Genomic DNA, 18,105 nt, shown 5'->3' with positions numbered 1-18,105 from the left:
AGCTGTTGTGCAATGATAATTTTCAAAACTAGAGTGTCTATCCTCTGAAACTCTTGACAGGTCCAGAACCTCCCCCCACCCCCATACTACCCAATCACTACCCTACCTGCAAGCCATCTCCCTGTGCTTCCTAAAGGGATTCCTTTGCTCTCTGGATTATGCCATTACCAAATAGTTACAGAATATCTTTTTAGTGTCACTACAGGTGTAAAGATTCACTGCATGACTCTGAGAAGAATAGGAACTCAAAAATGTAGAAGAACTTGGTTTTTTATGTCTTGTTATGGTTTACCAAAACCACCACAGTCATTTTCCTCACTGAATTAGTCAGGATTCTCCAGAGAAATGGAATGAAGAGAATGGACTGAGAGAGAAAGACAGAGGTCTACTTTAAGGAACTGGCTCACGGGATTGTGAGGCTGGCAATTCTGAAATCTGCAGGGCGGACCAACAAACTGACAGGTCCAGCAGGAGTTGATGTTACATCCTTGAGTCCAAAGGCAGTCTGGAAACTGAATTCCTTCCTCTTTGGTGAACCTTAGTCTTTTCTCCTAGGGCCTTCAACTGATTGGGTGAGGCTTGCCCACATTATGGAGGGTAATTGGATCAAATTCTACTTACTTAAATATTAATCACATCTAAAACAATGCTTGCACAGTAACATCCAGGCTGGTGTTTGACAACTGGGCACCATAACCAAGACAGGTGACACATAAAATTAACCATCACACTCCCCATCATCCTATTGTTCAGATGTCAGCAGCTCTAAACAACTGTAATCCACCCACACACATTTTGGGATCCCCAACAATCAGTTTGAAAAATGCTGGTCAGTAGATTTGCAAAGCAACTGTAACCCAGTGGATAGAAAAATCTCTCAAAATAGCCTATCCTGGTTTACAGACTTGAGGATTGTTGACGTTGTGGTAACAGCTGCAGTTTGGGTCATGTACATAATATAAACTCTTGGTCAAGGAACAGTAGGTATTGCTTACAGTGTTAAGATATGTTGAATTGTAGCGCTGTTACCACTTTCCTGTTTCCTGAGAGTGAGGTTACCACGTTTTGCTCAGTGTAGTAAACTAAATAATTGCCTCCTAAAGATATATATTCACATCCTAGTTCCTAGTCTATGACTTTGTTACCTTATGTGGCAAAAGGAGCTCGGCAGCCCTATTTCAGAATACTTCCTCTTCCACAAAACAAGGGTTCTGTGGTGATTATTAATGTTTAGTGATACAGGAGCTAAGTTGATAACTAATATGCTCTACTCGAAGACACATGTGTCTAATTTGATGTAGCACTATATAATCGCATTGCCAGCAGCTACCCCATCAACACCCCCACCTGTGCTTCTCCGTGACAATGATCTGTCCCCTTCTCTAATGAATACACTTTCTCTTCTACCTTGTAACTTTGTAGCCGTAAACCTGAATGGTACCTTAAATCAACTCTTTCCTTCGGAGCGTATAAAGTCAATCATCTAGTCCGGTAAACTTTTCTTCGGAAATGTCTGGCATCTCTGTCCTTGTCCATTTTTACTGCCACCACTCTACTTCAGGCCATCAGTTATTTATCCTTCCCCCTGAAAAAGCTTTCTAGGAGGTTTCCCTAGCATGCTTCACCTTGCTTTCCAACCATCCTACACTTAGGTGCTTCCCAAATCATTCCCAGATTCCATTTATATTCTGTCCCTATATTACACATGCTGGTGTTCCCAAAGCTCTCTCTCCAGCCCCTTTATTGCCCCAAAAATTTTCCCAGATTTTTTCCTGCCTTAGTTCACTTTTACTATCAAAATTATTTAATATTTTTTAAAGAATAAATCAGGTTCTCAAGACTCCAAGAAGTCCTCAGACAATGCCAAATACTCCTTACTAATGAAATCACGCATCTTTGCCAGATAAGTTCATTTACTGCTTGGTAGTATTACATTCCTTGGCTTTCCATGTGAAACCCATACAAGGACAGTGGGTAGCTTTCTACCTGTAAGGCATGGCCTGGTGGTAGTCAGCCATCTGATCCCAGCCCAGCCCAAGTTGTTTCCACACTCTTGCTGTTCCAGGTTTCCGGGATCTTTCTAGGCTCTTTCCTGGCTTCTTTCTAGGTTCTTGGTCCCTTTGCTGTTAAGAATCAGAAGAGACAAAATCGGTAATTTTCAAAAGGTATTTTTTAAATGAACACAGAGGAGCACAGTACAATCACACATGGATTTCTAGAGATTTCTTATTTTAACCAGAGGTTAGCCACAGATGGGGCTGGTTAAACGTGGATCAGCTCCACTCTTTTTATTGCCTCATCACTGTCTGGGTTCAGTAGTGGAAAGTGGACTATAAACAACCCTATTCAGATGCTGTGAGATTTAATTTTAATTAATACCAATTCCAAGAACTGCTAATTAGAAATGCACTCGCCTCTTTGCTTGCTCACATTACCTCCAGACATGGACTCCAAGCTTCCCACTCTTACATATTTTGTAATATGAGAGATAACAAATTGCACCAAAGGCCTTTAATGAACCATTATTTCCCATGTGCATTTAATTTACAGTATCAAGATTTTAGAAATACGATAATGTTGGTAGTATTTTTGGTTGCTTGAAATCCTAAATAGGATTAAATGTCTACTCTTTCAACAGACAGGAAGAGTGACACCTCACATGTTGTATATGTGCTTCTCCTGTCACAGGGCAATCAGATTCATAAACCCAGCAATGCTCTGTCTTACAGATCCACAGAAATACTAACATTTCATCAGACTCCAAATCCTGTGATGAAAGGAATGAAAACCATTACCTTTCTTCAGCCTTCACAAATATCATCCTTACTCCTTTCGTTGGTATCTGATTCGCATCAGGGAAAATTACCCTAAAACCATCTGTGGCATGGCCTCTAGCTCAGAAGAATGTCCTAAATCCTACAATTCTGACCCCAACCTTATAATTTTATAAATGAAGAAACTGAGGTGCAGGGAAATGAAAGCACTTTCATAAGCACCACGTAGCTGAGCTGGGATTAGAATGCAGATCTCCTGACTTTTTATCTTCTCTTTTTTGTGTGCTTCATTGTTTTGTCCTATAGTGGCCACCTGGTCATCACGCACTGAGTGAATAAAGATTTACTATTCCAGATAGTGATTTAAGAGAACAATGGATTACATGGTCATGCACGTCCAGTTTGCATACTCATCTTACTTTAAAATTTTTAAAGCTAACCCAGGACATATTCCCACTTTATTATTCTGGTGAGCTAGGTTAATGTTTTGGAAGCTTGGTTTGATAACTTCAATCTAATTATTGGCCATCGTTTATAGGGATTATGTGGAACTGTTGGAAATGGCTCAGCCCAAACAAACATTTCTTTACTAGGTTCTAGCTCATCTATTTATTTTTATTTGCAAAAACTAGTGAAATTGGATTTTCATTGAAAAGTTCCCCTGCCAGACACTTAATTCTGTTCCCCTGAAATTACCATTTGACAGACATTGGCTGAAACAACTGAAAACTGAAAATTCATTTTGTCTGGAAGAAAAGTCAAAAGCAAATTGGTCACCCCTTAGTGTGAGTTATGACTTCTTTATTCACACCTTGATAATAGAAACAGATATAAAGAATCTTCATTAATTAAATGAAAATTGCTGTGAAATGAAGCAGATGTTATACTGTAGATTAAACACATTCTAAAACTTTTTTTTTTAATATCTTCTTAAGGAATCTATTATTTTAATCTAATAGATAAGATTAACAAACTGTTTGCAAAACAAATGCTGTGAGTTTACGAAAATAACTAAATGGTCTTAAGGTCTCATAGGACTTCTGCTTCTGATTAAGATGTACAACATCATAAGAGTCTGTTGTTCTTATTGTAATAGTATGAAACAAGCAAGATGATCTTCAGAATCACAGTTTCTTTTTTAAATACAGCAGAAAATGAATGACAAAAGAAATCTAAATGAACTAAATTCCAGAAAGGGACAAGTCCTTCACAAAAGAGAAGAAACTCATGACTTCCATCCCATCCCAGGAGGATAAGAACTCACTGTAGATGAGGAGTAAAGAGAAACCACCTGAACATTTAGCAAACATTTAATGGCTGTACTTAGGCTACTGTGATGGATGAAAATCCCAAAGAGTCCCTGTTACAGAGTGGGTCTGTATCACCCACTAACTCTCTTTTGTAGGCTGTCATAAGTGCACAGAGCTAGTATACCAATGGCTGGACCCTCGAGGGCAGTAAAGTTGAGAGATATCCTTAAAATCCCTGAGGACCACTAGTGGCTGCTAAAGAGTGAGAGTCGGACAGGGTTGCTGAGACAAATCCCATCAAAGCTTTTGCCATGTGGAAAGCAGCAGCAGACAGATTCTAAATACAGAGAGGCATAAAAGTGGAAAAAACACCTCCAAGCTATTGGGATAATAAGGAGTCTGCCTTAACTGAGTGTATACAGAGGCCCCCCAAAATCTGAGCAAGATATTCTTTTTTTTTTCTTTTTAACATCTTTATTGGAGTATAATTGCTTTACGATGGTGTGTTAGTTTCTGCTTCATAACAAAGTGAATCAATTATACATATACATATGTTCCCATTTCTCTTCCCTCTTGCGTCTCCCTCCCACCTTCCCTGTCCCACCCCTCTAGGTGGTCACAAAGCACCGAGCTGATCTCCCTGTACTATGCGGCTGCTTCCCACTAGCTATCTATTTTACGTTTGGTAGCGTATATATGTCCATGCCTCTCTCTCACTTCGTCCCAGCTTACCCTTCCCCCTCCCCGTGTCCTCAAGTCCATTCTCTAGTAGATCTGTGTCTTTATTCCCGTCTTGAGCAAGATTTTCTGATGTGAAAAATTCTGGAGGCAGAACTAGAGAGAAAAAAAAGAGCCATCCTGTGACCCAAAGGCTGGCAGCCAGTCTGTAGAGCAACAGAGATTTCTTGAGTCTCACCAAAGCTCAGATCCCAAGCTGTGCTGAAGAAAGTTATGATTCTGCCCTCAAAATTTGAAGCCAGTGGTTAACTAAATCGAAGTAAATCCTCAGAAAATGACCAAGTTCTGCTCACTTACAGATTAATTTGAATCAGCTTCCAAGTCTAGTTGTCTGACTGAAGAAAGGGTATGCCTTATTCTGGGGGTAAACATTATTTATTTCAGTCCTTTAGTACAATGTTCAGCATGCAATATAAAATTACAAGGAACACAAAGAAGGAATGAAAGGTGACCTGTGGTCAAGAAAAGAGACAGTCATTAGAGGCAAACACAGAAATGCTCCAGATGGTGAAATAATTCGGATAGGAACATTAAAATAACTATGATAAATATGTTACAGAATCTATTGTAAAAGTTGCACAACATGCATAAAGAGATAGAAATTTCATCAGAGCATTGGAAATTATAATAAAAAACAAAAGGAAATTCTAGAAACATAAAATATCAGAAAAATTTTAGGTATTTGATGGGCCTAATTGTAGAAAAAACAGAAAAGAATCAGTTTACTTGAAGACCGTCAAATTATTCAAGCTGATAAAGAGAGGAAAAATCCAGTGTCTAAGTAAAGCCTTAAAAAAAGAACAAGCTCAGGGCAGTGGTTGAGGGTCCGCCTGCCGATGCAGGGGACACGGGTTCGTGCCCTGGTCCGGGAGGATCCCACATGCCGCGGAGCGGCTGGGCCCGTGAGCCGTGGCCACTGAGCCTGCACGTCCGGAGCCTGTGCTCCGCAACGGGAGAGGCCACAACAGTGAGAGGCCCACTTACCGCAAAAAAAAAAAAAAAAAAAAAAAAACAAGCTCAGCTCATCTACGTATTAATTTGGCTCAGTTTTGACTCAAGGTCTATGAGATACTACTACATGATCAAACACGTATAACTGAATTCTCAGAATAAAGATGAGAGACAATGAGGCAGAAAAAATATTTGAAGAAATAATGGCTGAGAATGATCCAAAATTGAGGAATGACATTAACCCACAGATTTAATAAGCTCTGCAACCCCCTAGTAGAATATATACAAAAATATTATACCTACACATACCATAGTTGAAGGTGTGTGTAGGTATAATATTTTTGTATATATTCTACTAGGGGGTGAAAATCAGAGATAAAGAGAAAATTTTAAAAGTACCTGTGGTAGGGGTGGGGATGAGGATGTGTGTGTTGAGGAAAGTACATGCCATACAGAAAACAATTATAAGAATTACGTCTGACTTCTCATTAGAAATAGAGGGCAGAGGATGATGGAATACAAGAGTATATACTGTATGATTCCATTTGTATGAAATACAAGATGAAATAAAATTTATCTGTGTTGATAGAAATTACACAGTAGTTGCCTCTGAAGTGAAGAATTGACTCGAATGGAGCAGGAGGGAACTTGTGGTGGTGATAGAAGTTTCCTTAGCTTGTTTTGGGTGATGGTTACATGGGTGTATACAACTGTCAAAATGCGTGAAACCCATGATCAGTGTATTTTTAAATATAAATTATACTTCTATATTTTTTCAGAAGCCAATCGAAACATCAATATCTTTTAGCAAAAACATTAGTGATCATGTGATCTAGAATGAAATTAAGCACTGAAGAATAGCAAGGGACAGCATGTAATACTCCCCCGGGTCACAGACACATTATTTGATAAGCACTCCTTCTCTGACACTGAGTCTATGCCCATAAGAGAGTATAGCCTCCCCCAGCAAGTTTTTATTTTATAAGATAAAGAACTTCGTCATCTTATGCTATTACAAACATGCTTGTTCCCCACACAGAGCAATCCATTCATATCTCACATTCTCATAATAATCCAATCAAGGCTAAAATATAAAAAGTATGATTTTATAAAAAGCAGGATACTGAAAAACCCAAACTATTTCTTAGCATAATCATACCTCTATTGATATGAATACCTTTATTCGTATATAAATTTCATATGTATAGTAATAAGATATGCACATACTGAGTGTATTTAATTTGACGTTCTGGAAAAAACAGTGCTAGAGATCACAATCTAATTAGTATTAAAATAATTAATACAGCTCCTATGAATCATTTAATTTTTTGAACTGTTAACTCTGTCATATACTAATGTAAAAAAATACCTTAAATTAGAAATTTTCTAGTTATTGGTCATGTTATATTAGCAAGCTGAGCATCTCCTACATAATGAAGATAAGCAGGCAAAATGACCTCATCCAAGAAAATGAAAGGTACTGCTGTAGTGATGACATTGGGGCAGGTGTGAAATGGATTCATCATTTTGTAAAGGACCAACTATTCCAGGGTCAGTCTCTCAGGATGGTAACTACTCTGGAATAATGAAAAGAATGAGTGATCATAAGCTTGGGGCAAAGGGGAGTTAGGACAAAGATGCTTTAAACTATTTGATGTAGAAGGAGGAGAAGGAAACTAATAATTTATTGCCTGTTATAATAATTTATAACCTGTTATGTTTCAGACACCTTTCTGGGCACTTTTTATATGTTGTCATTTAATTATCTCAGTAGCCCTACAAATTTGGATGAGAAAGCTGGGCTCAGATACTGGGTGGCTTGCTGAAACTTCACATAGTGAATATATGGCAAAGCCAACTAACGCTAAGCCCATGCTTTTGTAACTGTCATATTCTGTATTGCCCAAAGGATATAAAGATATGGTAATTTAGAGGACATTTCACCTCAACAGAAGTAATAATGTCTAATGATCAGTGTTGTCTAATCAAGAAACAGGCTGCTTTAGGAAGTAAAAAACACTCTCTCATTAGAGCTATGCAAGCAGTAGCTAGAAGATCATCTTTTATAGACTCTAGGAATGAAATTCTGTTACTGGATAGGAAACTGGAAAAATGTCCTCCAAAACTCTTTCATGTCTCTAACTTCACAAAGCATTCTAGAAGATTAATGACTTTTCAGCTACAACTAAAAATGAAATAAAGAAATGGAAATTAAAGGAGCCAGCTTTCAAACCTGTACTCCCTTTTAGTATCAGCAGCATAATCTTAAATCAGCAGAACTTCTTGCTTTTGTGTGCCAGAAAGCATGGTTCAGAGTATCAAAACTGTTAAGAAGTGAGCCCTGGAAAACCATGTCCACTTGGTCCTTTTTATTCTTCCTGGTGTACAAAAATAGAGAGACTTTTAATGAAGTTTATTGTAGTTGTTTCTAATATTATATTACCTTAAACTTGAAGAATTTACTGACAGGGGAAGTTGGTGAGGTTAAAAGGTGAATGTATTCCTATAATGATTAAACACTTATTTAATGAAAATATATTTTAAGCTGCATTAACAGTGATTTCAAAGTACAACAGAATAACAATGTGCAAGAACAATGCATACGGCATTTATTGGCAGGTGATGATGTTTTTTGTATATTGTATGGTATGACAAAGCGAAAGATGACCAAGGGCATGTAAAAATCTGACATTATCATGCAAATATTTTTCTTTATTAACTTTGGTTTGGTTTAATTATAGCAGAAATTATTTTATAATTCATGTAAATGAAAATAAATAGAAAATTATATCTTAATTTCTTTTGGAGAAAATACATTATTTTTATTTTGAAAATTGGTACCTAGAACAGTTTCAGCGTTTATAAGCTCATCTTCATAAAATATTTGATAATTTTTTAGTCACTGCTCACCATATAAGAAGGGACAAGCGCCTTTATCACTGAAATACTATCCTAGATTTACCTACAGCCATTTTAGTTCTAACACATTTTGAAGGATAAAATATTTCCTTACTGTAAGTTCTTAACATGTCCTGAAGGTTTTTGTTTTGTTATGTTTCCTGTTAAAACATACAAACTAACAAACTAGATAATTTATTCAGCCCTGAAACACCCAAGTGAATTGAAAACTCCAGGTTTAAATCCCCTCTCTTTTCCTTTTTTTTTTTTTTCTTGGTCTACAAAACAGCAAAGTAAATGAGGCCAGATTCACAGTTTTCCAAAACATTATGAGGTGCCTGTTTTCATTGCTTTAGAATTTTGCTGGAAGACAATTGACTTTTGCTTTGATGGCTTTGTTTCTGTTGCTATAAGTCTTCACACTGCTTGCTTCTAATAATGCCATAGCTATTAAAGTAAGCTGGTATGTAATTTCTATAACACAATTTTTCTAGCTAGGTATGAAAGTGTAGAATAATAACAAACCATCACTCATCCGCATGTGTGTGTGTGCTTGTGTGTGTGTGTATTTTGGCATTGTGATAGCAGTATATATTCATCGTTTTATAGTTATGCATAATTAATACATGTCTTCTAACTAATAGCTAACATATAATTAGGAAATTCAAATTCCAGAACATTGATATGAAACCTGTAAAATCCTGATGGAAATTTCCATATTGAAGATTTTTATAAAAGTGCTTATTAGCTGTTGCAGTTACTTTTTGAAAGAAAAATTTCACATAAAAATCTAACATAACTCACACCCCCAGGAATTTCATGTTCATTTCAACTTCAAAGAGAAGCAAACTAGGCATGGCAGTAGAAAATACAAAAAGTTTTATAGATGAATTTATTTGTTATTTAGTGTTTGGTTAACGTTGCAGTACATTGAAAAAGGAGTTATTACAATGTAATGTTTTGGTTTTGTTTTACATTTAGGAGGTCCATATGCCTTTCTAAATTAAACTTACCCAACAAATAAGGGGGAGGCACTAATGCTAGTGAGAATATTAGTTTATATTTGCTTTAAGATGAGAAATAGAAAGAGGGCGGGTCTACATTGCGAAAACCACTGACAGTTTCTTATTTGCAAAATCACACTAAAAGTCTGCTCTACTTTGTGGGAATTACTTTTAGGAGTAGATTGTGTTTGACTTTTTCTTATGTGGTTCGAGATATGATAAAAAAATTATCCTATTCTTATGCTTATAGGTCCTTATTTCAAAGAACTTCCAACTCTTCTCCACTGTGCAGCAAAATTTGGCCTAAAGAACTTGGCTATTCATTTGCTTCACTGTTCAGGAGCAACTTGGGCATCTAAGATAAAAAATTTGGAGGGTTCAGATCCAGCACATATTGCTGAAAGGCATGGTCACGAAGAACTCAAGAAAATCTTTGAAGACTTTTCAGTAAGTATTTTTCCATTTTATCTCTAAAACTCTTTTTTATAAAATTAATATGTATGTATGTGTGTGTGGGTACATGCACATTGCTCTTGAAAATGATGCTACTGTACAGCTAGTTTTTAGCGTCTGTTGGTCCTGAGTCATTCATTGTCTTAAGCATTTTGCAAGATTATTCAACTTGTCTTCATACGCCATAAACCAGCTCTGACTCCACACTCCCAGCCCTAAATAGCCCCTTTGAAACTTATCTGGTCTTTCTGGCTTCTGAATAGCCTGTTCAGTGTTGGAAAGGAGATGTTACCAAGGAAATGAAAACCTGTTACTTTTCATCTTTTGTTCAAAAGTCTAAGTAGGCGCTGTTAGGCACGTAAAATGAGATAGATATTTACTAGGTTAAAGGAATATATTTTGATAATTATTCAAAAAGTCTACCCAGTAAAAAGCTAAGCCATGTTGTTTAACTTTGTTTCTGATACGAGATTGATTCCCTTTCTCTCTCTGTTAAGTCCCAGTTCTTTATTGTGTGTGTTGAAACTCCAAATTTCAGAACACCCTTTGAAGGATATTAGTTCTGTAAGAATGCAACCAAGGGACGATTGAAGGAGGGGATACTACCTTAGTACATAAAACACACGTTGTGTTTCCTTAATCAACCTTAGAAAAGCAATTATTTTCTGTTTGTAACAAAGGTATGCACATGTTGCTCGAGAAAGTGAATTATACTTCTGATGGCTCTTAGGAAAATATAATAGGCAATTATTGTGTTGGTGAATATGTCAGAATTTGTCTTTGGATTCTCAGAAGATAATTTTATTGCCAAAGAACAGTTAATATAGAACATTGAAATGCTTCTGGTCATTTTAGCATATATTCCGATTATTAGGTTAAGTAAATGTAATATTGGACTTCTAAAAACCATCGGTATTTCTGATTGCCAGAGAGTAAAATGACAACCAATCTAACTTTTTTCTCCACTTTTAAGAAATAGCAAATAGTTATCAGAAGAGCATGGGTATCATCCACCATCTGGAACTACTTGTATTTAAAATACAAGTATTTATTTTATTTACAATAAATACAGAAATTAAGTTTTGTAATAAAATTAATAAACTACTTTTTATATTCTATGTCCTTCAAATGAGGAATAAGCATAATTTTTATTCATGGAAAGGTTTTAGATAGTGATTGTCGTATATCCGATGGATGCGTTCATTTTAGTTATTATCCACTGTACATAGTCATTGACCAATGCAACATGGCATCTGTCTCAGGTAAGTCAGTGAATCAATTCAGCCTTGTAAATTGGCCCACAATAGTCCTACTATTCCTACATCCTGGGTACTCAGTTCTCTACAACCTTATTCTCAAATTTTTAACCACTGGTGGGCGGAAGTTAAAATTTCCCCTAGAAGTCTTCAACATCCAGGGTTACTTTCCAAGATGATCCCTGATTTTCAAAGAGTGACGCTTCCATTTACGGTTCTCCAGTGAGGACTCAGCTTTTAACAAATGCAGCCCCATGCAAAACTGCACATACTTCATAAATAACATAGTACTAAATAATAATGACAGTAGATACAAAAGCAACTGTGAGGGTAGGATTTGATGGATGTGGGAAATGATTTTTTATCTCTCATCCTCTGGGTATTTATACCTTTACTCCTGCAATAATAGCATTGATACCAGTAGATTGGTATCACTGTCTTTAGGTGACTATTTATTCTTTCATAGTGGTTGCATTCTAATTTTGCAGTTATACTTGATAATTATTCTATGAAATTTGTTAAATTATTTCATGTATTCTGTCTCGTGAGCTGTTACATTTTGCCAGCATGTCTATAGTAGACATTGACATTATAGGTAGGACAGATCAATTATTTTGCAGATGTTCTGCTGTCACTAAGGAAGTGACTATGGAAGTGTGTCAGATAAACACATGTTGAGACTTTATACTATAAATTTTAGTAGCTATGTCTTTTTAAAATTATATCTAAACTTAATAGAGAAAAAATGTGCGATCTATTTGCATTGCTGAAATACTTTATTGTTTCTTTCATAACATTTACATAGCTTTAATATTATAACCACATTCTGATAAATCTCAGATTTGTCACATATGCATTCAAATTTTCCATGAACTATTTTTCAGAATTGTTGAAAGGAACAGATATTCTTTCAGTTTGCAGTTTATAATCCACCAATTGACCATACTTCTGTACCGAAGAAATATATATATTTTTAAATTCAAACATACCCCGCAACTGATTCACTGATTTCTTCAATTCTTCCTAATCCTCCATCAGTGAAACATGGTTCATTTTAGAATCTCACAGGGAGTTACAACACAGTGAGTTTGGTCATTGCTGAATAAAATGGGTAGGTAGAAGGAAAAGGTGGCTCATGACTTTTTAAAATAAAGATAAAAAGAGAATCAGTAGCAAGCGTTCATAAGCGAACAAGTACCATCTGTTAGCTAGATGAATAAGGAGGAAGAAGGAGGAGCCTCGAGTCACATTCTTGATGTTTCTTCGTGGGGTTTTTTACTTTGAAAGGTTAATAATTTATGTACAATCTATGAATAGAGACTTTTGCTTATGAATGAATAGCTTTCCTGTTTTGATAGTTATCGCATTAACAACTACACTTGTTTCATGTTTTCAGTACTATTATAGATAATAATGCGATACATTTCTATAACCCATACAAGTCTTTCAAATAAACTACTCAGTTTTCAGTTTCTGACAATGCCTTCTAGAAGAATTAATATGAAAGGCGGATGGACAAAAAGCCACAGGATTGGTGTTTAATTCCACAGTTGAGTGTGAACCACAGTTTGCTTCATAGAATTCTTGAGGAAATCTCAGACTATTTCAAATAACAAGTAGCAATACTGACAACTCATTCAGTCCTCTAAAAACTTACCTTTTAAGTCAGAAATACCTGAGAATTTGAAACTAAAGTGGAACTTGGCCACAGATTACAAGATACTTTGTGATTTAAGATAAAGTGTACAGCCAAAATTAGAATGTGTTTTAAGCCAAATGATATGTGATATTTCTTTGTGTTATCTTGAGTATGTCACCCCATTTACCTCCATCAGTTTTAGACACTTCAGAAAATGATTAGATCCCATGTAAGTAGACAGGGAAATACATCCTCCTCTGTGGGCCGGCTCTGGAATTGGAGAACCAACAGGTGATTACTAGGAACAGTATCCACTTAGTATCTTTTCTCTTCCACCACAGTGTTCACTCGTATAGTTTGGTGTGTATATTAGTAAGATCTTAATCGTACGTAATCTTCGTGAAAATTTCAGAGATGGTCACTTTCTCTCGCTGACTTTTCAGGAGGACTCCTCCCTGGGAATGTTTCTGTTGCTCACGTCTGTGATGGGATTCTTGTGACTGCCTGCTCTCATTGACTTAGCCTGACTGCTGTTTGTCCCTGTGGACCGTGGGCTAGTGTGTGTGTGCGCCCACGCGCACCAGAGGGAGACAGAGAGCACGAGATTGATTCTGTCGCCCTCTAGTGTCTGCCTGATAGACAGTGACCCTGATCTTTTTCAAACGGTCAAGGGTTTGGAATGACAGTACAGAAGAGGTAGATGTTGAAGCACCTGGAGTATCCCTAATATAGAGCAAAGGCTGACTGATTGGTGTAGGAACCCATTGCTCGGAAGTTAGGCTTTATGCTTCGGGCAGTGAACATTCACCTTTCTTAGCCCATTATTTCTCTCAGTATTGGCTTTGCTCATTTGGTACTTTCTCTAGAGCAGCGGTCCCCCACCTTTTTGGCCCCAGGGACTGGTTTCGAAGGCAGTTTTTCCGTGGACGGGGTGCGGGGGAGGGAGGAGGGATGGCGGAAGGTTCAGGCAGTAATGTGAGCGATGGGGTGCGGCAGACGAAGCTTCACTGGCTCTCCTGCGCCGCTCGCCTCCTGCTGTGCGGCCCGGCTCCTAACAGGCCTGGACTGGTGTCGGTCCACAGCCCGGGGGTTGGGGAGCCCTGCTCTAGTGGATTATTCCATTTAATTTAGTAAATATTAGTATATGCTAATTCCCTCTAAATGGCAGCATACCCTGCTTTGCTTATTCCGTTTTTCTTTCTCGTAAGTCTAGAAGCTAATGATGAGTCATGGGCTCCCTACCCCTCCCACCATCAGGTGCCCACGAGGTGCTCAGCATGTATTTACTCATTGATGGGACAGAAGGCAAGTGTCAAATTTAAGGACTTGTTTGATCTCACTTACCCAGTAATATCCTTAACCGGATCCCATGTTTAAAAAAATACATATTGCTCATGTTCTTTCTATATTCAGGATATTTTTAAGTTTAGGTTTAGTATATTCATAGACAAATAACACAACTGCTCTCTTCAGCATTTATTTTTAATACGCCAGCCTACAATGAAGTTTAGAATTCCAGCCTTTGTTCAATACTGATGTTCTGTTAGAACTGAAGAAACTGGAACAAGTCACATAACTGCACTTGAGGGCATGCATTACAAATTCATGTCTCAGTTATGCTTTTGGAGCTACTTAGCAGTCTCTTTCTAAAATCCCATTAAATGGACCATAGCGGTGCATTACAGAAGTTTATTCTTCCCCAAGTCCTCAAACTCAGTTTTGATGCTCTAACTCTGCAGCTGTAAACATCCTGTTAAAACTCCCTCAACTCCTTCCTCTTCTTTGTCAAATTTTTATTTTTCCTCTAGTCATGGGGTCTTGGGATTCAGCCACGTTGGATTTGAATCCTAACTTCATCAAATACCACATTTCCATCCTTGAGCAACCTCTTTGTTTCCTCTCCGCTTCAGTTCCTTTATTTGCAAATAGAAAAAATAATTCCTTACAGGATGTTTTTAGGACTTGATGACATAATATGAAAACATTAAAAATATAGTAGATCCCTAATAAATGATATTGCATTCACCTTATTTTCTTTTGATTTATTGTGATTCATATCAACTGGAGACCTCACCATCAATCATATCCTCTCTTTCTCCTGCATCATTAATCTCTCCCATTATACTGACTTTTCCCTGAACAAGCATGTTCAAATACACACACACACACACACACACACACGCTCCCAACAACCCTGCCTTCTCTTTGATCTCTTTTTCAGTACCAGAACTAACTGAAAGAATGACTTTTCGTTTCACTCATTTCTTTCCTCCAGCAATCCAAGCTTCGCATTCAGCCCATTACTGAAGCTGCTCTGTCAAAGACCATTAATAAGCTACCGTAGATCAGACCCATTGGATTCCTCTCAGATGTTCTTTGGCTCAAGCTTTGGCACTGGATTCCCTGACCCTGTCCTCTTCCTAAATCTCCACTCACCCTTTGTGACTTCCTTCTCTTACCCCATCAGTTAAGGTTCTTTCTACATAGTCTTCTCTGGTGATTGACAGCTAAATCATTGTCTTTAACCTGGACCTTCCTCCTGACTTAAAGTTCCAGTTTTAGTTGCTAGCTGAATGTGTCCACATGGATATGTTACAGGCCTCTAGAGCTCAACAGAACCAAATGATCTTTTTCTTTTCTCCTGGCTAATGGCATAATTATCTGCAATATTTACTTGGCCAAAATTTGAAAGTCATTTTCAACTCCTGATTAGATAGCCACAGATGCGTATACTATTTCCCATTTTTCAGATGAGGAAACAGATTTATAAAGTACCTTGCCCAAAGTCACCCTGCTAAACATATGTCTGACTTAACCCCGAATCCATTCTCATAGCCTCCCTCTCCCTCATACAACCCTGATCCACGCCATTCATTCAGTTACCATATCTTACTTAACAGTTGTACTTACACATCATCTATCCCATCTGTTCCCTCTTTTTCCTTCTCTCTGTGGCTCCCTTGGTTTGTACCTTCATTATCTCTCTTCTGGTCGGCTGCGCTAAAAAGCCCCCTAGGAGGTCTTTCCTTCCCAGTCTTTTTGGCCTCAGACCATCCCATATCAGGCTGCATACTGAGGACCCCCCACAGCATAGCCCAGCTGACTATTTTAGCCTCATCCTTAATTGCACAACTCAGCTGCCAAAGTCCATTTGTCCTTCCTTCATTTCATTATTTCAAGCTATTCCCTTTACCTAGAAGTCCCTTCCTCCTTAATAAAATATCCTGAGCTCTTAACCATGCCCAAATCTCAGCTCAAACTCCACCTATTCCAGGAGACCTTCATAGAAAGAGGCTGTAGGTGTGTACTTCCACTGTCTAACTTTCATCTCCTTCCCAAATTTTAGCCTCATCCAGGAACATTATGTGCTAGAGTCTGGGAGCCACGTATCTTGAGATAGGTGGCTCTGGAGCCACCTGAGTCTAAATACTGACTCTGCTACTTTCCAGCGATGCGCCCTGAGTAAATCACTTAATCTCTCCTTGCTTCAGTTTCCTCATCTCTAAAATGGAGATGAACACCTTTTTTTGGTACCATTGTTATGATAAATAAATATGTGTAAAACATGTACAAGAATACCTGACAAGTAATAAGCACTCTGAAAGTTATATGGAATTATCTATTGTTCTCCTGTTATTCTGTTTCCGAGGACCCATTCTTTTGTGGGACTTTTTATAGTTTAAAGTATTAATAAGTACTGGTGAACGGTTATTTATTTTTATTTACTTGTTTGTTTTGCATGTGTGTCTCTCCAGTAGATTATGAATTCCATGAGGGCAAGGACAGTTTTATTTCTTTTACCGCAGTTTCCCTAATATCTAACACAACTTTTGGCCAACACTATGGGTTCACTACATAAGTGTTGAATGAATCAATTAATCAGTGTTGATTACATTAACTTTCCAGTTCCTGGAGGCAAGTGTCATGCTCTGTTTATTCCATATTCCCCACAGCATCTAATATAGTGTCTTCCAGGTTGTAGATAATAAATGTTTATTGAATAATAACAATAGTAAAGGCTCTAACCCTAAGGAGAATTCTTGGTTTTTTATTTTTTTTTTTGCTGTACGCAGGCTTCTCACTGTTGTGGCCTCTCCCGTTGCGGAGCACAGGCTCCGGACGCGCAGGCTCAGCGGCCATGGCTCGTGGGCCCAGCCGCTCCGCGGCATGCGGGATCCTCCCGGACCGGGGCACGAACCCGTGTCCCCCGCATCGGCAGGTGGACTCCCAACCACTGCGCCACCAGGGAAGCCCCCTAGGGAGAATTTTTTTAAGTGTTATTTGGATAAATTTATCCAAGATGAGAAATAAGTATTATTTTCTTGTAGTTCTTTAAGACAAGTGACTATGGGGAAAAAAAATTCGGATAGAAGAAAAATAACCCTCCTCCCCAAAAAATTATTGTAGCTTCCAGGAACTTACCATTAGTGAAAGAGACATTTAAAGCTGTTCATTATCACAGTACAAGTGGTTTTGACCTTGGCAAATATTCCAGTGTTTTAGTGTTAAAACCCACACTTAATCTTCTTGAATCTCTCTTCAAATCCTACACAAACAACTTTTGTCCTTTAAGAACTAGATTCAGGCCAATGCAATACATTAAAACATTATCCACCACATTTATCATCTTCTATCTAAACATCTAGAGGTATTTTGTGATTTTATTTCTATATTGTTCTTACTAAAATTTATTTTCTTAGGAATAGAATATCTAGGTATTCCAGTTTTCTAATTTGTAAAATATCTGTCCTAGCAACAGTAGGCATTTACATGGCAAGGACCACTGGATAAATTATGTGATTGTTATTTTATTGCAAATGAAAAGAGAGGGAAAGAGATCATATGCTTCTCTTGTGAATATGAGAGAAGTAAGCAGTTTCATTTTATATTTGTTATTGTCAGTTTAATAAAGTAGGTAGTTCCTGAACAATTACTAAGCATGAGGATACTATTCATTGCATTTGTTGACTAGTAGCATAATTATTGTGAATGACTTTAATGAATGCTTTTTGAATATGGAATTATAAATACCATTGGTTTGGGGGAAGTCTTAAAGAACATTCACATGAGAATACACGACTGTGAAAATACACAAGATCAGAATGGAGGTCGTTTTGACTTTTCTTGATTGTGAACATTTGC

General features: G+C 37.5%; 1 protein-coding gene across 5 annotated transcripts in view; it reads left to right on the top strand.

The window, feature by feature from the left end:
* Positions 1–18,105, top strand: part of BANK1 (B cell scaffold protein with ankyrin repeats 1) — a 358,724-nt gene that overhangs the window by 173,756 nt on the left and 166,863 nt on the right. For all 5 annotated transcript variants that reach the window (XM_060299754.1, XM_030845095.2, XM_030845094.2 and 2 more), the window contains exon 7: positions 9,866–10,062. In XM_060299754.1, the coding sequence (XP_060155737.1) occupies positions 9,866–10,062 (197 nt within the window). The remainder of the gene's footprint in view (positions 1–9,865; positions 10,063–18,105) is intronic.

This window comes from Globicephala melas, chromosome 5 (genome assembly GCF_963455315.2).
Source record: "Globicephala melas chromosome 5, mGloMel1.2, whole genome shotgun sequence".
NCBI lineage: Eukaryota > Metazoa > Chordata > Mammalia > Artiodactyla > Delphinidae > Globicephala > Globicephala melas.
Note: the sequence above shows the minus strand (reverse complement) of the source record. Positions and strands in the feature narration are given on the sequence as shown.